The sequence below is a fragment of the Bidens hawaiensis genome, unplaced genomic scaffold, assembly GCF_021521415.1.
Source record: "Bidens hawaiensis isolate Kalapana, Puna unplaced genomic scaffold, B.hawaiensis_p1.1 tig00006258_1, whole genome shotgun sequence".
Lineage (NCBI taxonomy): Eukaryota > Viridiplantae > Streptophyta > Magnoliopsida > Asterales > Asteraceae > Bidens > Bidens hawaiensis.
The window spans coordinates 880,313-903,358 of NW_027491415.1; the positions used below are offsets into that span (position 1 = coordinate 880,313).

At 32.0% G+C, this 23,046-nt stretch overlaps 1 protein-coding gene across 1 annotated transcript; it reads left to right on the forward strand.

The window, feature by feature from the left end:
• The first annotated feature begins 8,386 nt into the window (after positions 1-8,386).
• Positions 8,387-10,395, forward strand: LOC143631805 (23 kDa jasmonate-induced protein-like). Its single transcript, XM_077100443.1, has 2 exons — positions 8,387-9,053; positions 9,999-10,395. The coding sequence occupies exons 1-2, from the start codon at positions 8,640-8,642 to the stop codon at positions 10,236-10,238; spliced, it is 654 nt and encodes a 217-aa protein (XP_076956558.1). The 5' UTR covers positions 8,387-8,639; the 3' UTR covers positions 10,239-10,395.
• The last annotated feature ends 12,651 nt before the right edge of the window (positions 10,396-23,046 follow it).

Here is a 23,046-nt window from a genome sequence, read left to right on the forward strand (position 1 = left end):
TGTTTTTTTTCGTTTGTTTGTTTTTGCTTTTGTATTAGTAATTTTTTTAAAAAAAATTTAAAATATTTTTTATTTTAAACCAAGTTTCAGGTAAAACCGAGTAAAAGTCGAACTTCTTTTTTTAACGAGCTAGTCACTGTTCAAATCATCAAAAATATTTCCTAACATTTTTAACTTATGTTTCATTTTATATTATTTAAATTTCTAAGTTTGTGGTGTATTAATGTGGTTTAATACCAAGATAGAGTGGATTTACATTCGCTTAAACTCGAGTTTGAGACTTTAATTAATAAAAATTCTCAAACTTGTTTAATATATTAATTACTTCAATAAAAGTCTCAAACTCGGGTTTAAGTAGAGGTGGCAATATGAGTGTGAGTTGGTTTGAATTTGGGTGATGGGTTAGAATGGGTATGAGTTAGGATGGATATGAGATCAGAATGAATTTTTAAAATAGAGGGTTAGGATGGATATGTGTCAAGATGGGTAAAGCTAACCCATCTTGACCCAAATGAAGGTTAAAATACAAAGTGTTTCAAAAACCCCTTAAAAATATTCAAAAACACTATTAAAAATAATAACTTAAAATATAAATAAAAAACACAAAAGGTAAAATAACTAAAATGTTTTTCCCCGTCATCCTCGTTCTTTAAAAAAACGGTTTTGTACCGACTCAGGTTAGGTTTTTTCGGGTTTTTTTCCTGGTCGGTTTTGTTTTTTTTTTCATTTTGGTCGGTTTCGGTATCTGTTCGGTTTCAGCGATTTCGGTTTCGATTTCTCGGTTTCTATTCGGTTTCATGGGTTTTGCTTAAAATAAAATTGGATGGAGCTTGTTTTAGTCCATTCTAACCCATAAACAAATACATTATAAGCCATAATCAAAAGTCACTAGCATTTCCCCAACCTATCTTGACCTACTTGGAAAATTATGTTGATCCATTCTAACCCATTTCAATTTGAAAAATTATCCATATTGACCCAAAACAACCCATTTGAGTTTGTTTTGCCACCCTTAGGTTTAAGCGAATGTAAATCCACTCAATCTTGGTATTAAACCAAGTTTGGTTCCAACACACCACAAACTTAGAAATTTAAATATTATATAACGAAACATAAGTTAAAAATGTTAGGAAATATTTTTTGGTGAATTGAACTGTGACTAGCTCGTTAAAACGAGAAGTTCGACTTTTACTCGGTTATACCCGAAACTTGGTTTAAAATGAAAAATATTTTAAAAGTATTATTTTTAAAAGATTACTAATACAAAAGAAAAAAAAACAAAAGAAAAGAAAAGACAACAACAAAAGATAGAACTTTAAGGTGGGCAGCCGCCCCCCTTCGCTACATAGTGGGTCCGCCCTGTGCTTTGAGTCTCTCTAATTTGTTTGTTAGCTTTTCCGGGCTCAGAAAGTATGCGCTTTCGGTCCTTTTAACTAAAAAGATGGCTTTGCTAACGGGTTCATTTAAGTCTACTAAACTTATACAACGAGTCTGTTTAAAGTACTGTTATGCAACATGTTAATTTTAAATTAGTTACGTAAACACTACCCAACACCATTCTTCGTCTCCACTACCTACTTGGGCCCCATTATGTGTTGCCACCGCTACACCACATCTAATGATTTAACGAAATTTTAATAATTTAATATTGATTAACAGAAAACTTGTTTATAATATGTCGTAAAACCACCCTTGATAATATGTGGTACAAGCACAGAACACCTTACTTTTGGAAGTAATTTGTCAATGTTATTCTCAATCGGTAATCAACTGGTAAATCAGTCGGTATTTGTTTACCCATGCCATTTTTTTTGACAAAGTGTCACCGACAATTACCATCAACGGATTTTGGACATGTCCATCCGTATTTGGTACTGCATGACAAGAAATTCATGTGTTTGTGTTTAGTGTAAATGGGTGGAGTCACATGCCTAATGAAGCCATAAACACATTTAGCACATGAGTCGGGTTCAGGTCGAACTCACGGGTCATGTCCCTGATTTTCATGTGAAGTATATCCTCGCTCTCATGCCAATACCAATATAGCCAAATATATATCAACCTATTCCAATGCATAAAATTATTCTTTTTGCAAACTTTTTGTTCCCTTTTACTTGTATCTTCCTACTTCCTAGCTTGTTCCAAAATCCAAATTGTATATTTTGCCCAATAGAGTATATGCCAAGCCCATCTAGTCCATTATTTACAGCCCACTTAATACTAAAACAACCCTTTTTATTCATCTCTCTTATTAATGGGCTTGTACTGGTTATTATAAATCATGCTCAATTGTGTATATATTCATTAATAAAAAACTGGGCCAACAATCTTACAAAAGCCATTGCAGATATTTAGCCCAGCCCTTTATATCTTCAGTTGTAAAAACCCAGGCCCAAACGTTTCTATCATCATTCATCCATACTTTATGGTCAATAACCAAAGACCACCTATTTAAAACCAAACCAAACATGACCGCTCGTCGCTCGAACTTGCTCGCGCTCACTCGAAAATTGCTTGGAAAGTGCTCGCTCGATTGAAAACGAGCCACTCTGCTCGGTTCGGTTTGTAAACGAGCCAAGCAACGAGCAAAGGTCTGCTCGGTTCGGTTCGGCTCGAATATTTTTAATTTAATTTATATATAAACATTTACATAAATATATACACAAAACACATAAATATAAGCTTACAATTATTTTTACCCTTTTAAATTTTCATATTCCATCAATTTTATAGTTTTTATTTGTTCGATTCAAGTTTTTAGAATACTATAAATTTTGTTTACACGCAGTGGCGAAGCTTGGGCTTAGTCACGGGGTGAGAGAAGTTACAGACTCTGAAATTTTTTGGGGCGACGATTCGGTTCGCGTCGGTGATTCGGCTCGGTGATTCGATTCGAGTCGGGTCGGGTCGGATCAAACAATATGACATCTATATATCTAATATTTCTTCATTTATTCAAACAATTGTTCTTATAATAAAAAACCAAAATATTTTTTTAACCAACAAAGACCTAAAATATTCATGATGATGAGAGAGGAAGGGTGAGTAGAGATAAGCAAATTCGGTATTGATACTGGTACCGGTACTGAAATCAGTACATATTTGGTACCGTCGGTACCGAATAGATACCAAAGTTTTGAGTTTTGGTACCGGTATATCTCAAATTTTACCTTTAATACCAATATCGAACTGAATATTTTGGTATCGGTACCGGCACCAGTACGGTACCGATCTCATCCTAAGGGTGAATACCTAAAAGAAGAATTGCAAATACCTAAAATATTTATAAACAAATCTTTTACTATTTGAGTACTATTGTGTAACTTTTTTTTATAAATATTGCGAGGTTTTAAAAAAAAAAACCAAACGATGAGGTATTATATTTAAAAAAAATCAGTAGTGAGCGGTAGCATTTTGAAAAAATACATCAGGGGTGACCGCGCTTAATACCTATAAAATTTTTTGAAAAAAATCGCGAAATTTACCCTAATAACGGAGAAAACGGCAGTGGCCGGGGCCACCCCTGGTCCCCACATAGCTTCGCCCCTGTTTACATGATCATTATATCTCACTTCAAACTTATTTTTAATAAAAAATTACAATCTATTACATGTTTGTCTAAAATCTACTAATTTATTTATTAAATATATTAACTTTCAAATTTGTTTCTTATTGGAAATTTTAGAGGAAAAAAGATATTTTTAATGCTCGAAATCGCTCGATGTTCGATCGAAAAATGTTCGATTCGATTTTGGCTCGTTTCGGTTTTCGCTCGGTTCGAATTTCAGCCGTTCGGTTTGGTTCGGTTTTAAACAAGCCAATCAACGGGCAAGCCTTCGCTCGGTTCAGCTCGGCTCGTGAACGGCCCTATATAAAATAACCAGTCCCGCGTGTTTAAACCTTTCTAATCAAAACTCCATGCCCAGCTATTTGAACATTCTGTAACTAAACCAGGCCCGAAATTTGAATGCGTTCATATCAAAGAGCTAGTTATGTACCCATTCCTAGCCCAACTTTACTTTTCTTTCCGGTAACAAGCCTCAAGAGTAGGGTCAAGGGACGACGAGCAAATGGTACTAGCCTAGTACCGATATCGAACCGCTACCAGAACTTGATACTTTTGATTCTCACTTTTTGAGGTTTCAGGATTGGTACGTACGGTATTTTACCCTTTTTCGTAGGGCCGGCAATTGGGTACCTGTTAAAGACACGATAAGACCTGTTAATCAAAAAAGTGCGGTATGTGATTTTTTTATTTTCTTAAATAATTGAAATTAGTAGGCTAAACTCCCTCATTATCCCTTATTGGTACACAAAACTTAAAACTGCCTAATAGTCATGACATATAAAGTAGTTAAATGAGTCGTATTCAAGTTTGATATTTGTGTTACGCGCGTCGCTTCTTACCTGTTAAACCTGTTAAGACACGAATTGCCAGCCCTACTTTTTTTGCCTTTGGTACCGGTACCATATCGTACCAAGCATTTTTGGTACCGACACCCATTTTTAGCTTTCTTTAAGTATTTTCTACAAATTCCTTTTTATATACATGCTTTCAGTCGTTTAACTTAAAATACGGTTTTGCTTGTCAGTTTATATGGGTCTACTAAATTTAAACAACGGTTTTATGCAACATGTTAAATTTAAATAGCTGGGTGCCCGCGCAATACAACGGGGCGCACGCGCAACTTTACATTGAACGAATAGTCCATGTCGGTACATACGTCACCTGATGACAGTGCGCACGTAGCCTGAAAATGGGCGCGTAACTCGTGCAAAGTCAGTTGCTTGTAATCGAATATTGAACACGCGTAACCAGACGAGAATGCACGTTACCGACATTAAAGCATGCTTAACCAACACCACGCATGTAACTCATGGCGATTAACGGTGTAGGGTGTTGGGTTGATCGTTTACCAAGATTGGGTTATGTGCGTTACGTGGTACTGAACTTCATTGGCCCAGTACATGTAAACAACTGTATCTTTGTAACTTATAACGAAAATAACAAGGAAAACCTGAAATATACAATACTTTGAAATAATTCATTTTTTAAACCAACCCGTTTTGGCCCCAAACCCATTCTGATTCGACAACGTTCTGACATGGCCCATGACTCGACCTAGTACCCGGTTCTAAATGGTAAGCGCGTAATTTTAAAACTAAAAAAAACTATAGCAATATAATAATCAAATTAAAGAGAATAAAATGCTCGTTTTTATGATGTATTTTTTTTAAAGAATATTAACGTGTGAAAAAATTATGGCCGTTAAAAAGTCGTGGGGTAGTTAGTTTTGAATTAAGGACCATATGTGTAACTATTATTAAACTTTACAAAAAGGTAGTGAAGTTGTAGAGACTGAATATAAGTACAATTTCACCCAAGTGCTATATCATTGCCACGTATACTTATTTCACCCAAGTAAAGATGAATGGGACGTCGATGGTCTATAGTTTTTGAATTGAATTCTAAACTTGGTGACTATAAGTTGAGTGGTTGGTTGAATATTTTAAACTTTAATGGCGGATGGGCTAGGTCACTAGCGTTTATATATAAAAGTAGATAATGATCGGTCAAATAAGGAAACGCCGAGCTCCTTAAAACATAAAGTCTTTTTGACCAAAATTTATCTTAACCATATCATTGACGCGTAATACTTAAGACAATAGTGTAGAGTTTGAATATAGGAAACGATCAATTATTCAATTTAGGATCAATCAATGAGTTACATTAACAGGTGGCATGGGTTTTGGTTGGGCAGCTAAGCTATAGAGAATGCAAAAAGACTGTAATTTAGTTATTTATATAGTTTGAAATAATACACGTTAATCTTTTTAGAGCCATTTTTACCAGAGAAAATTTCTAAAATTCTATTTTAAACTAAGACGATCAAGTTTTATCCATTGACGCTTAAACTCAAATGTCCATAATGGAAGTATGGTTTTATTTGGCCGCATATGGCTTTATTTTAACACTTATACGTGACGTTATACATAAACCTTAAAATGTCACTTCGGTGTGTAGATCTTGTTTGATATAGGTCTATTTTGCATATAGGCCTATATGAAAAAAAATATATTTTTTAATTATAATTTTTATTATATTTTGGTCATTGTGTTTTTAACTGGGTTTTATATACATTGTGTTTTAGATTCTAGTCATTATGTTTTTCAACTAGGTTTTCACTACGTTGTGTTTTTAGTTTGTAAGTCCATTGTGTTTTAATGTGTTATGTTGTCTATTGTGTTTTACGCATATAGGTTTTTGAATTTTTATTTTTAAAAATATTAAAATATGGTTCTTTTATTAAAGACAAAAAAAAAACGCACGATTATATGGTGTAATTTTATTAAGAAAATAATGGTGTGTAAAAAAGTTAAGAATATTTAAAATAATGAGAGAATTAATATGTGACTTACTTGTGAAAAAGGGCCAGGAAAAACTTTTTTTCTTTCATCATTTTCCTTTATCATTTGTTCTTCACTTTAACACATCACATTCTATTGTGAGTTCTTAGAGTTTTTCAGAAAAATATATTGTTAGATAATGTGTAGTAATAACTAACCATATATGAACGTTTTGCGACCGATGACGTCCTAGTCAGGAATTTAGAGTTTCGTAAAAAATGATGTAGTTGTAAAACTAGCTTGCAATTATTACTAAATCACTACTCAATTATTATTTTGCAATTTCCTATTCTAATTTTCTAATAAAATTAAGAAAAATCACACCAAAATTGAAAATAAATCTAAAAAAAAAATACATAAATACTACTTGTCTTTGTTTTCATTTGTCTTCATCTTCTAATTCGTTTTCATCTAATGACTCATTTTTGTCTTCATCTTCACCTTTGTCTTCTTCCACAGTTTCATTTTGAGTTCGGTTCGAATGGGCCGAACCATCCAAGCATGTTGGACCAAATCCTCTACATGGACGTATGTATTTCTTTTGACCGCAAGAAATACGCGTTTAACAATCTTTTTCCGTAGTTGTTGGAGTTTGTTCTGGATTATCGTTCGGTATGTAAGTTGGACATATTGTTCTCCCATCGTCTTCAATAGTCATATTATGCAATACAATACACATGTACCATGGGAGATGTCTCCAAAACGTTTATGTCTTTGTTGAACCTGGGAACAACAATAAAGGTCGGCTAAACCAATATATTGTATTAAGCAATTGCTTGAAGACCGAACATTGGTCCTTTTTGGTCACCACGTATGTATTGTTCTCTTCATGTAGTTGGACAATTAATCCACTAGCAGTGCGTACAATAAACACTCTTGATCATGCCGGGTAAGCCATGTACACGGGCACGTGCCTCATAAATCTGTTGTAGGTCGTTCTAGTTAGGCATTCTCAAATAGTGATATAATTTTAAAAGAATTTAAAATATACCATAACAGAAGTACTTCAACGTGTCTCTTGCCTTTTCGGCCATGTATAGGTACTCGCCGTTGATGTCGACCGTGTTCCCGTATGCGAGCATGCGTATGACTGAAGTACACTTTTGAGTAGCAGTGAATCCTAGCGTCACTCGCGCGTTCGATTTTTGCTAATCAAACTCGCACTCCAAATTTTCATTAACACGCTAAAAGAAACACTTAGATATCCGAAAGCGATGCCTAAAAGTCTTCGTGTTCTTGTATCTTGGTGGGTCATAAAAGTAATCTTCCATTAAACGCATTCACGTCCAAATGATATCATTCAATACATTTTCTTTTTCGAGGCCGTGCGTGGAAAAGAAGAAAGAGATTTCATTTACTTTGCCACGAGCGTAACCGCACTCGCAGCTACCTCTTCTTTCGCATCACCATCGGTCATTTGGCCGTCATTCCCAAAAACCGGTTGTATATATCTGAATAAGAGGAAGAATCCATATAGGGTTTGTAGATTTTTGTAGCCTTTGAATAGAGAATAATATAAAGTGTGAGTTTTGATTGTGGATTAAATGAATTGTATTGGAAAAAAGATAGATTTTTAAAAATAAAAATGACAGTTGGTAACGGTCATACTAAACATTCAACTCAAACACACCATTGTGTGTACAACGAAGCTCACCTAAAAACGCGTTGAGGGGTGGTATATTCACCCCGCGTTTTGGGCTTGTTTCCTTCTCCAAAACGAGATCTTTACGGGTAAATCTTATAATCATGTTATGTTGTTTTCTAACAAATTAAGAACTTTTTTTCTCGATAACACGTGGCTCTCATGAAATACCAATTTGTTAGAAAACGTAAAGTCTAAGGTTTCAAGACGTTAGATACGTACGAACAAATTAACACGCCGATCGATTATATTATTATGAATATGATGATAGCGCGGTCTCTTCAATGCACGGATTCACTTGTCGATTTATATGTACAAGATTCACTTGTCGATTTTGAAATATGAAATTATCAATTGCTATGTTCATGCATTTATAGGAAGAATTAAAACTTAAAAATGTCTAAATACGATTTTTCAATATATATTAAATCAAATGATAAGAAAAAAGCTATGGGGAAATGTGGGACACTTAGAAAATAAATAAATAACCATCTGGCCTACAAATACGGGCTATAAATATCGATCTCATGACAAAGCAAAACATACAACCTCACACATTCTCAGTTAGTACACTTCCTATAGTAATAACATGAGTGATGAAAATGTGTTTGGCAAGCCTCTGACAGAGGGAGCTAATAGTAAGGAGAGGGCACTCGAGGCTCTAAACAAAACCAACGTTGACGGCAAGTATGATCAGGCCAATGAGTACTTGAGGCAACAGAAACAACTCTCTGAGAAAGAAGTTGCCACACTATGTTTGTTCTATAATGCTACCGGTGAGACCTTGGCCTTCTCTAAACAAAACTCTAAGTATGGGAACCTCTATGGTTCCTATCCGAGCACAGTTCAGAACGGCCAGTGGGGTGCGTTTTTGCATGTCGGAGAGATCAATCGCGGCAGCTCTGGGTTCGTTGTGTATAACGTCAAGAACGATGATAAGGATGCTCAATTTAGACAGCTTCTTTCTTGGGCCAACTCAGGGTTCCAAAACACTAACAATCATGTAAGTAGATTAAATACCAGTTTTTTGTGAGCACGCAAAAAACCCATAAAAAATAAATTAATAAGAAAATTATAACTTAAAATATAAATAAAAAATGAAAAATGTTAAAAAAAATAAAAAAGTGTTTCCATCGTCATTTCCGTTCCGAAAAAAACGACGAAAGACATAATGTTGAGAAAAAAAAAACACAATGCCGAAAATGAACAAAGAACATAATAATAAATAAAAAAAGATACAATAGGTCGCAAAATTTAACAAACCGATCTTTTTCTAGGGTTTTTTTTAGAACAAGTAAGACGGAGGAAACATTTTTTGCGTTTTTACTTTTTTCGTTTTTTTATTAATTTTGAATTATGATTTTTTTTTATTTTTAATTATTTTTATAAGGTTTTTTTGTTTGTGACTAAACATCATTCTCACATTTTTTTCTCATTTGTAAAATAACTTACCCTATATATATATATATATATATGATGAGTATCATTACAGAACTGTAAAATTATTTAAGAACTTGAAAGAACCCATGAAAACTAATGTTTTTTATAAAAAAAATTTGTATGTTAATATTAGTAGAGTGTAGCTTTATCATATTTTATATCTATATTTACAATTACAATTTTGAAAATTAGTTTTTATACATATCTATGTTTTGTTCTACACATATGTAAATTTGTTAGTACATAAATTTTACACATATGTAGAGTAATATTTGGTTGTGTAGAGTTCCTAAGAGTTCTTAATTTTTTTAGAGTTCTTAACTTTTTTAAAGTTTTTAAATGATACTAACCCTATATATACATATATATATATATGATGAGTATCATTACAGAACTGTAAAATTATTTAAAATATTAATAACTAAACGCTCTTAAGTATATTTTACTAATGGTGTAAAATGTACGTGTATCTTTTATAACGTTTGGTTAATTACATGGTGTTGTGCAGGCCTACTGTGACGTCTTTGACGATGGAAAGCAGCTTGATCCTGATTTGATCTACAAGAAGACGGAGCTTAGTTTGCAAAATCATGATGTTAAGAATTTGGGCATGCAAACAGAAACAACTATCGAGGTGGGACGTTTTCCTCTGTATGAAGCACTACTCACTCGTGAGGATGCTATGGCCACAAAAGCACTACGTGCAGCAGCTGCCGAACCTGATGTTGAAGCTTCATCGGCTACTTAAATATATAACCACTTAAGAAATACTGTATAATAAAAATAACTCCACAACCTGGTATAATGTGGACAATATAATTAAATAAGCTGATGCATCTTATATACATACGTATATATGTATATATTTTGCATGCATGAATTTCCTTTGTTTGCATGTATGTTTAGTGTTTGTGTACGTGTGAGAATACTATTGTCTGAGTGCTTGTGTGAAAATTATCTATGTATGTGTGAATTAATAATAAGTATCTTTGTGAAAGTGATATTTATATGATCGTAATGCCTTGTTCGTTATTTGTTTTTTGTTTTTTTCTTTTTTCAAACTTGATTAATTAATGTCGGAAAATTATTTACTATAAACGAAGAAAAGAACAACATATGAGAACCATCATCAAATAAGAAATATCGATCTTATCAGATCGATATATTATTGTTAATTTTTCATAGGATGAGTTGAACCAAACAAGACCGTCAATATATAAAGTTATAGAAATAATGTCAAAATATAAATTATTAACATGGTTTCGAGCTGAATTTTATGAAGAATATTATGGAGGAGATCGACTTTAAAAGAGCTAGCCGAATAAACCTTTATAGACAGAGTCACAAAGCTAATATTCATGTCAAACTCGCAAAATACAGTAGAGATCACTCAGTATAGCTGAGGAATACAGAACTAGAGGAAGCGATTTAACCTTTAGAATATTTATAAATACTCTTTGTCAACTTTAAGAACTAGTTAGATGGAAAACGGGCAACAATTTATGTAACCGATCATTTTTAAATAACAAAACTAAGTAATTTAAAACTAGCATACATTGGGTTCTTAATTTCTTGTAAGTTGAAACTGTTTCCGTAAAGTATCAGTATTCTGCCGATCGAAACTACGAGGACGAGGAAAGGGCTAACTTTAATATCAGAGACACCTCCATCTTATATGACCACCCGCTATGGGCGCAGTGGAGGTGGATGGAGGGCGCCCTTGGGCGCGGAACACCACCAAGGGGCGCCTTTGTGGTGTGAAGGTGGGCTTTTCTCTCTCCGTCTCTAACACAAACATACATACATATGTATATATAGGGCGCCCTGTATTAAACCATAGCGAGACATTATTGGTTAGGACTTCAATGTCCACCGGTGCTTACGTGGCGCTGACGTGGCATTGTGGAGGGGCTTCGATACCTACCATAGAGGATGGTCTAATAGAGGCCCCAAATCCAAACCTCGACAAGAGTGAAGAATTATCGGCGTGAATTATAGACGAAAGTTCCAATAACACGGGCATTCAATCACCGCGTGTGGGGGTAGGGTTCGAAGAAGGCTACGTTCTCATTATAAATTTGTAACAAATCAACCGCTAGATAATCATTTTATTTATAAAAGTGGGCTTCATGATGAGACCAATAAATCTATGGAGGCCCAACATGACGAACTAATAACTCTTAATACAAAATTGCCCAACAAGGCCTTGGTTGGAAAATAATTAAAAGAGGAAAGAGAGATATGCCAGAAGCTTTGAAAGTTTGAAGCCCAAACAATAGTAAAATATTAAAAATGAAAAATCACATATAACAAAGCATTCACAATTCACAATACACTCTTTATTTCTCTATTTCGAAAATTTGGAGTTTTTTTCTGCCTCTTTTATTCACGTCTATCATTTTCTATCATATAATTTAACTAAAAGTTACTTCATCCGTCCCATTATAAGTGTTCATATTTTCTTTTTTATTTGTCCCACTATAAGTGTTAACTTTCAAAATTTATTAACCAATTTCTAAGTTTACACTTAAACACACACAACTAACATTAATAAACAATATTGACGGACCCACTTTTCAAAGGCATTATTTTCATTTGGTATTTGATTTAATTTTGTGATATATAATTATGAGTTACAATATGTGTTCAATTTTTATCTTTATGTTGCATTGGGGAACTATAGGTATTGGGGAAATATAGGCGCGATATTTAAACATTATTGATATTAATAAACGGTTAGTGGGAATGTGGGATAGTGTGGAAATGGGTAGTGGTAACTTTAACATTATGGGAACACATGTTTAAAATGCAAAAATGTGTGCAAATCTCTATATATGTATCCCAGGATCAAACAAAACTACTTAAGTAGTCCGTCTATAACTTTAAAAACCAAAGTAAACATGATTTAACAGTCCATCAAACAGAACAAATGAATTAAGCCATTGAATTAACTGATTTTTTTTTATTAAAAAACATTTATATAGAAATATATTAATTATACGGTTTTAGTTTTTATTTTCAGCAGTACCTCTCACACAACTTTGTCCTCTACCATGTTGTCCTAGACTCCTACGAATAAGTTGAATACAAATGTTATATTAAATAACTTGCTGCGTGTACTTAATTTGCTTCAACTCATAGTGCAGGTTAACATCACTTTTGTATAAAAGTCGGTCTGAAGTCTTAACAGATTCATGCTAACACCTCAAATCAGGTTGGTAAAAATCTTGTACTGTTATCATTATTAAAATCAGAACATTTAAATCAACGTTTGTGCAGCCTGATTTATTAGTTCAGGTTGAAATATATATACAAAAGTATGCTTATATATAACTTGGGTTTATTAATGACTGAACCAAAAGCGTAAAAATCTTAAAAGCCAACCAAAAAAACTAACCACTGAACCAAACATTTCAGTGACTTCAAGTACATAAAAACGAGTCTAAATCAGTTTACTTTGGTCAAATAATGTGGTCGACTCAATATTTGTATAAGCTTACGTTTAACTACTTTTTAAATGTGCGAAATCCGCTTTTAGCTACTCCAACTGGTCTGGACAGTTTTCACAGATTATTTTTACGTTAAAATTATAGTGTTTTAAATGATGAAAACGATTATAAAAAGTTTGGGTCGATTAATATTCGCATAAGCTTACGTTCAACTACACCTGTAACATGTTTAAAAGCGCGTAAATAGGTTTTTGCCACCCAAACTGGTCTGGACAGTTTTCACAGATAAATTTTATGTTAAAATAATGTTTTGAATAATGTAAAACTGTTATATAAGGTTTTGGGTCAGTTAATATTTGCATAATCTTACGTTAAACTGCGTAAATGGGTTTTTGCTACCCAAACAGGCATGGAAAGTTTTCGCATATTACTTTTATGTGAAAACAATGTTTTAAATGCTAAAAGAGTATTATAAAAGGTTTTGGGCCAGTTAATAAACAAAAACCGACAACATATGTTTGGGACAGCTATGAAACATAAAATATATTAATATAAGTTCCGCAATGCATAAAAATCTGTAAGATGTAGAAGATCTAGTTCACATATTACAAATTACATCTCATTTCATGACATTCTGTTGCGTACAACTCAAAATACATTTGTGCTTACTGCAAACCAAAGCGGGTCATTTTAAAAAGTTAACGATTTGGTTAGGGTTAAAATGGGTCATTTTTAAAAGGTAACGATTTGGTTACAGTTAAATCAGGTTATTTTAAAAACATATCTATATGGTTCGGGTCAAATCAAGTCTTTTTGAAAATGTATTGATTTGGAGTGGGGTCAAAACCAGTCATTTGAGAAGGTATCAATTTGGTTCGGGGTCAATACGGGTCATTTTGTAAGTGTCAATTTGTTTCATGAATTCGAATTTTAATCTTTTAACCCACAAGCAACTTACGTTTAAATGGTTTTACTCATGTGGAACATGTACCGCATAGTTTCAACTGGAGCTACATATGTTGTGTCGATTACGGGTCGATCAGGATATGTTATCATCATGTATGTATTGGAAAAATTATCCGAACATGCATGCAACGCATTTGACGTAGTAGATTATGAATTTGGTTGTAGGTGCAAAGGCTGGTTGAGAGGGTTCCCCTGAAGGGTTAGTACTTAGTAAAGAACAGACTGGAAGCTTTTGGTGGTGATGAAAACATGGCACTTGAGAGACTGTCCATTTTATTATTGTGGCACTTTTGACTTTAACCATTATATTTTGTGAAGCCTTGCTGGATTGTAACTCAGTTTTTTCCATTGTTATCGATCTTCGGGTATGAAAATAACTACTTAGGCATGGTCTTAGTTAAAAAGATATATAAAATTGGCTTTTTCATAACCCAAAGCATGGTGGATTATTATTCAATCGGGTTTTTGGTTGTTTTGGATCTTAGTGGTTGTTTTTTTAATAGTTTTGAGATTTAAAAAATGTATTGGGATGCGTATGATTTTAGTTTCATAATGACCTATTCAAATTGTTTTTGAGTAATTTTTTGGACTCTTTTGGAAAATGTCTTGTTCTTTTTTAGTGTGCTTGTTTTGTAAATTTCTTCATTTTTTGCTGAATTAATGTCGTTGCCACATTCCCGTGTTGATATTTTCGTCTACCGGACGGGTAAAACTTTAGTTGTAGATGGTGAAGTACTAACTGTTTAATTGTGTACGGAAAAAAAAAGTAAGGCTTGCAATTGGGTATCTATTTAAAACACGTTAAACATGTTAAGTGCAAAAAGTACACTATGTGATTTTTTTATATATATTTTTAAATAATTGAAATTATGAAGCTAGGGTTCATCATTTATCTTTTCTAGATACATAAAAATTAAAACGGTCACGCTCAAACCATTAAATCCAAGTGCTAAAGGAGTCGTTTTTATGTTTAATACTTTTGTTAATCGTTTCGTCTCTAACATATTAAACACGATATGACCCAATTTTTCAGCCCTTAAAAATGTCATAAAGAGACAAGAACAGATGAACGGACAGTAAACCCACAAAAGTATGCTAATAACCAGGAAAAAAAACCCCCAAAACCACCATAATTACAAACAATTCTTAATTATGTCATTATGTAGTTTTATTTTAAAACCAAACTACTTTAGATATGAAAAATGTGACGTCATCATTCATTGCGAATTAGAATGCTAATATTTTCATAATGTAGATGGTGAAGTTACTAATTGTTTAATTTTGTACAGGAAAAAAATCATAAAGACACAGAATCATGTGAACGAACCGGTATACCAACAAAATTATACTAACAACCTGGACAAAAAAAACCCCGAAACCAGTAGAATTACAAACAATTCTTAATTGGTAATTGATTAGGCCATTATGTAGCTTAATTCTAAAACCAGGCAACTTTGGATATGAAAAATATGACATCATCATTCATTGAGGGTTAGAATGCTAATATTTTTTTATTGTAGATGGTGAAGTTACTATTCGTTTAATTGTGTACGGGACAAAAAAATATCATAAAAAGAAGGTAACAGGTGCACGAACCAGTATACCAACAAAATTATACTAACGACCTCGACAAAAAACCCCGAAACCACCAGAATTACAAACAATTCTTGATTGATATATTGATTAGGCCATTATGTAGTTTAATTCTAAAACCAAACAACTTTGGATATGAAAATTGTGACATCGTCATTCATTGCGGGTTAGAATGCTAATATTTTCTTACTAGGGTATAGCCTGTGTTACACACGGGTGGAAAAACATGTCAACAAACATAACAAATTTAAACAAAAAATTCATGCATAACTAAGTTATTGAATAAGTGTTACCTTAAATTTAATCTTCATATTCCAAAGAGTTTAGAAGATCATTAAAATTTGACTCATAGTTCTCATACTCTAACAACCATTTTACCTTTTCGCAAACTCCATTTTCCAAATCAAAATGTGTCCTTTCTTTTCTAACATTAGCAAGATTCAAGTGATTCAAATCTCTTAAGAGAAACATAGATTCTAATATTGATTTAGGATAGTGCCCGTGTTACACGCGGTGGAACATATTTAAAACATAATATATATGTAACATCATATAAATTAAATCAAATGCAAATGTTGTACTTATAAATAAATTATATATTTCAATATTGTTCCAAATGATATTATTTGAACTAACAATATATTTCAAACCCAAGTAATATTTAAAACGAAAGTACGAAATAATTCGTAGTAGTTGTAGAAATTATAATATTGGATTTAAAATTGAAATAGATTGGAAGATAATTTTGAATTTCGGTTTGTTAATATTAAAGTCTATAACTTATTTTTATAAAGTTCATATAAATATTGAAAATTATAGTCAAATCATTATTCATTATCATTATTATAAAATAAAGTCTAAATCATATACCAAAGATGCATACAATTATCGGAAAGTTAATTTGAATTTGTAATTTATATATATACAATATTGTATATTGTATACAATTACCAAATATATTTTTTATATATATACAATATTGTATATTGTATATATTGTATATGGTCCTTAAGTTATTAACCTTTATAAACACAATTAGATTAAGTTGTTTAAATGTATCAATATAGTCAAAATTTAAATGTATATAAAATAATATATTTTTGTCAAATCATTATTATTAATATGGACCATTTAGAAATTAGAATACCTTTAGCAAATCAAAATTTTATGATATTTCATAGAAACATCCAAACGATTTACAATGAAGTGGCATGTAAGCGGGCAACAAGATGCGCCGCAACCCCCATTTGGAATTAATGGACCATTAATTATAAATTTATGGTTAATCATGTAGCAAAATGTTTAGAATTACCATATTCAAAGCATTAACCTCCACTGACCTTAAATACGTAAGGTGAAATTTGAGTGCGTGATTAATTTTATAATTATCCATTACATATACTTATTTATGTAAGATATAATATAAATAGAAACGATAATAATATTTTGAAATTAGAATATAAATAGTAATCAGATAGTTTTGTAAATTATCAAAATATTATCAAAATAAGGTAATATAACTTATATTTAAAAATTTTAGTCAACTTATTATTTAAATTATTGATCATTAATTCTAAAATTAAGTTGTTTAAATGTAACAATATAGTCAAAATTTAAATGTATATAAAAAATATATATTTTAGTCAAATCATTATTATTATGGACCATTAATTTTAAATTAATGGTTAATCACATACCAATATTGTTTAGAATTACCATATTCAAAGCATTGACCTACATTGACCTTAAATATGTAAGGTCAAATCTGAGTGCTTGATCAATTTTATAACTATCCATTACATATACTTATATATGGTGATCAATTTTATAACGATAATAAATTTTTTAAATTAGAATATAAATAGAAATCAAATAGTTTTGTAAATTATAAAATACGGTAATATAAGTTATGTTTTAAAATATAGTCAAAATTTAAATATATACAAAATAATATATTGTAGTCAAATCATTATTATTATTATGAACCATTATTTATAAGGAAAGTCAATATTCAATATTGATGTTAATTAAAGCGTGATTGGGATAATTTAAGTATTTAAATTACAATATTCATGTTAATTCTGTTATTTAAACAAATAAGGAAAGTCAAACTAAATAAATTGTATTAATGGGATAATTAAATACGTACATGAATATACATGATTATTCAAAAAATAAATATTCATCAATATAAAAAAATATGTCTTATAAAGTCATCATCAATCCGTGAAATTAGATAATATGAATGAGACAACAACCTGAAATAATAAAATCGAATATTAATATTGATATTATGGATTATTTTAATTATAATTAATAACCGGAAAATTTTAAAGGTGTTACCGGAAAAACAAAATTGTGAGAATGACCACGGTATCTCGAATTTTTTCGAAGAATTTAAATTGAAATTAGGTTTGTATGACTCGTGAAATTCACCTAATACCATAAAGTAGAATATTAATGTTGATGTTATGGAACATTTGATATTTAATTTATAACCGAAAAATTTAAATGTCTTACCGGAAAATAACAAATAATGATAATAACCATGGTATCTCCGTTTTTTATTAAGAAAGGAAAATCAAAAGTTTCGTAAATAAATCGGGTAGGTTACCTGAAATAATAAAGTTTTGTTATAACATTGATATTATGGAATATTAGAATTATAATTTATAACCGGATAATTTAAAAGTGTCTTACCGGAAAAAAGAAATATTGATACTGAATATGGATGAAGCTGATTTATATTTAGAACATAGAAGAAAACATGTATAACAAAAAAACAGGAAAAATATTAAACTTCAAATAAATATAAAACACTCATTGTTATAGGCATAACACATAAACGAAAAACTTACCGGAATAACGTAATTACGTAGAAATATTAGCTTCATCGCCGTTTTTTATTTAGAACCTAAACTAATTTTAAAAAAATCAGTTAACAATGAAAATAAAGATAAAAAGGTTAGATCTACAACAACAGGAAGAAAATATGATGTTGCCAGAAAAAGATATAACATTGCCGGAAAATCATATAACATTGTTGGCCATTAAAGTATAATATATAACCTTACCGGAAAACGATTAATCTCGATCTACATTGCCGGAATATAGAAGATGGTGGATGGTGGAGTTAGTAAGCCGATAGAGAGAGAGAGAGATTAAAATATTAATATATAAATATAATATATATTATATATATATAATCTAAAGATTTTCTTTTTTAGTTAATTTTCATTGTTTAATATTTGTGAAAATTCTGTTGGACATGCACTAATATACATAGTATTTATTTCCACGAGTTAATTTTCATTGTCCACTTCCAATACAATGTGTTTTTTCAATATGTAGGATATATTTTTCATTCTTAAAGACATCAAGATAGCTTACTTGGATGGTTTGTATACTATGTATTAAGACTTTCATCTCGCTCAAAGCCCAGGTTCGAATGCTAGTCCACGCAGCTAATTTTTGATTTATTAAAAAAATGTTTGATGACTTGGCAATGATGTGGCAATGATGTGGAGAAGCTAGTTGAATGACATGTGTACAAATTGATGTGAAGAGGCTAGTTGAATGACATATGTACAAATCGTATTGCTTTAATAGTATGTAAAGATTGTAGATGGTGAAGTTAGTATTTGTTTAATTGTGTACGAGACAAAAAATATCATAATTAAAGAGACAGTAGCAGGTGCACGAACCAGTATACCAACAAAATTATACTAATAACCTAGACAAAATATCCCCAAAACCACCAGAATTACTAACAATTCTTAATTGGTATATTGATTAGGCCATTATGCAGTTTAATTCTAAAACCAAACAACTTTGGATATGAAAAATGTGACATCGTCGATCATTGCAGGTTAGAATGCTAATATTTGCTTATTGTAGATGGTGAAGTTACTATTTGTTTAATTGTGTACGGGAAAAAAAATATCATAAAGAGATAGTAACAGGTGAACGAACCAGTATACCAACAAAATTATACTAACAACCCGGACAAAAAATCCCAATACCACCAAAATTACAAACAATTCTTAATTGGTATATTGATTAGGCCATTATGTAACTAAATTCTAAAACCATGCAACTTTGGATATGAAAGATGTGACATCATCATTCGTTGCGGGTTAGTATGCTAATATTTTCTTGTTGTAGATGTTGAAATTACTATTTATTTAATTGTGTACAAGACAAAAAATATCATAAAGAGACAGTAACATGTGAACGAACCAGTATACCAACAAAATTATACTAACAACCTGGACAAAAAAACTCCAAAACCACTAGAATTACAAACAATTCTTAATTGGTATATTGATTAAGCCATTATGTATTTTAATTCTAAAATCAAACAACTTTTGATATGAAAATTTTGACATCGTCATTCATTGTGGGTTAGTTAGCTAATCTTTTCTTATAATAGATGGTGAATTTACTTTTTTTTAACTAAATGTATTAAACCAATGAATTAGGTTAAAATATAAAGTAAACAAAAAATGAGAAGTTTGAGAAGTAATATAGTTTATTGATTTTAGATTTGAATGGTTGTGATTAATTTTAGAAGAAAAAAGTGATGGAAATCAGGAAATGACATATATGGAACTGCCCTTATTTGTTGACTTTATCTCTCCTAATGCAAGACACATGTCAATTCTTTCATCATTTTAAAACTTCTATAACTTTTACATACGTCAATTTTTATAAAAAAATGTCACCATAATAAAAAGCGTTTTCTATCTTAATACGAGTACCATATTGATGCACAAAATAAAAAATAAAAATTAGCGGGTTTCCATACATTGTGTTATTAGTTGGTCGTTGTGTTTTTTTAATTGGTTTTTTACACCGTGTTATAGGTTATGACCATTGTGTTTTTCAATCGTGACACATATTAAAGATAAAATTTAAAACAAAAAATATGTCATTGTGTTTGTATATTCATTATTTTATCTTTTGCTCGTTATTGTGTCTTTATACTCATCATTGTGTTTTAGTCATTGTGTATTCCGTTCATTGTGTATTATATTCAGGTCATTGTGTATTATTTATTTACCATTGTGTTTTACATTTCAGATCATTGTGTAATATGCATTAATCATTGTGTTTTACGTCTTACGTTTTACGTTATTGTGTAATATGCATTCATCATTGTGTTTTATGTATTAGATAATGTTGTTATTTTATCATTGCATTTACATACTAGAATTACACAACGGTGTTAATTCACTAATACTATTTTCAGATTTAATCACTTTTGGGAAAAAACACAATGATAAGCATAAAGACACAATGATAAATAGAGAGACACAATGATAAACATAAGACACAATGATATATCAAAATAGATGAAAATGGAAGAATGTGGAAGAGATGATGAAGATAATAATATTAGATTTAATTGATAATTTAATTTAAGAAAGTGGGGCCCACCTGAAACCTAACTAAAAATATCGTCGGAGTAGACGGAATATTCAAAGACTTAGTCGGTCGAGACGGAATACCAAAAATCCTATCGGTCGAGACGATATTAAACTTTTAAAACTTACTAGATAATAAACATGAGAATATGAACTTGGAAGACGAAATTCGTTCAAAATGCATCTTGAAAGACGAAATTCATAAAACTCTTTTCTCAAGAAAAATATAATTTGAAAGAACCAAATAAGAAACATAAAAAAACCGTCTGGATAGACTGCTTTTTACAAAATGAAAATATGGACGAAAACTGCAAGATTTTTAAAATCTCGTTGGAAATGTCAGAAACTTTCCAAGTGTCATGTTTTAATTGGTTGTAAAATCCCGTCGGTTATAATACTAAGGTGTCGGCTTAGTACAAATTTCATATGTTATTTTGGGAATCTGGTTTCTTTTTAGATCATTTTTTTTTCTTTCTCCTCTTTTGAATCATTTTAGGAATTTTCCTCATTTTAAAATCAAGCAAGTTGGATTAAAAAATGTGACATTAGCAATCAATGCATCATAAAAAATGTGACATCATCAATCAACATGGATCTAGAATTCTTATCTTTTCTTATTGTAGTCGGTGAAGTTAATAATTATTTAACTGTTTACAACAATACAGGACAAAAAAAGGGGACAATTCCCAAAATAATCTAAAACAAGAGATAGAAAAAAAAATCTTAAATATGTTCAAGTTAGGCTGAGGGGTGTGGGGGGCGCGAGAGGGGGCGCGAGTGAGGGCGCCAGCCATTAATACTGTGACGTGTGGCAGAGAGAGAAACTTAATAAGATGGGTGTTGGTTGTGGTGCTCGCACCACGGGACATGGTGTGGAGGGGCGCGAGAGGGGGCGCGAGCGGTTTTTTTTTTATTTTTTTATAAATGTATTAAAAAAACGTATTATTAAAAAAACTCATAAATTATTTAAAAAACACACATTAATTAAAAAAACACATTAATATCTAAAAAAAAAATTAAAGTACTAAAAAAAACATTATTCTTATTCTTCGGCTTGGTCTTCTTCGATCAACCTCTTCCGGATACGTTCCTTTTGTTTTTCCATCAGCATTTGGTCGACCGGATTTAGGTTACTGAAGTCTCTTGTAAGGAAGTCCAAATCTCTCATTCTTTTTTTTTTCCTTTTTGTCATTAGAGACCACCTCCATGGTTTTGTTGAATTTATTGAGGGATTCAACAAGATCGTTGATGTTTACGGCTTCCCCCTCAGCCGGTTTTTTCCCCCTGGCGTCCCTTCCCAATGGCCGCCTCCTCGGCGGTGAAGACGTTTCCTCCCCCGCAACGTTTAGGTCGAATCCAACCCGGCAATCCGACCCGGCGGAAGTGCTATACGCTCCAGACGAACTAGTTTTAGTCCGTTTCGGCCCTACTTCCGCATCAAGGTCCGGCGCCACCAGCTCAACCCACTTAGAACACCTTCTCAACCTCTCCCACACCTTTACACCGTCCCACGTCTTCACCGTCTCATACCTCCGCAGGCACTCCTGCTTCCACTCTTCGACAGTGAAATTATAAACCGCCAAATCGTCACTGCCACTTGGTCTCATACGACCGGCGTTCCTGTTGAACAGATTAGTAAACAAGCCGACAAATTTTCTGATTTCGGTCCACCGACCCGAAATCATATCGGCGTTCCGCTCTGTACTCCCAACGAGCGAATAGAACGTCTCCCTAACCTTTGTCCAAAAGACCTTGCTCTTTTGGTAGTCCGCTGCAAAATACATAAATAAATTTGTAAGTCATTTAACTTTTTTATTTAACTTTTTTATTAAAAATCATTTTTAAAAACGTTAAAACAATTACCGCAACGCCGATCCTCAGAAATGACTATCCAAACCCGACACAGGGCTTCCTTCTCATCCGATGACCACGGAGTGGTTTTCCGTTTCGTCCTTCCAGTCGAAGCCGAACCCGACCCGTCCGTTGCAAATTTTTTTTTCCGGTGGACGCGTCTTCTTTGTCCCGCAGCTTCACCTTCTGGTTCTTGTGTCTCTGGAACTACAAAGTTAGGAGACGGTTGTATGTTGGATGGTTGAAAGCCGGATGATTGTTGCGACCCCGA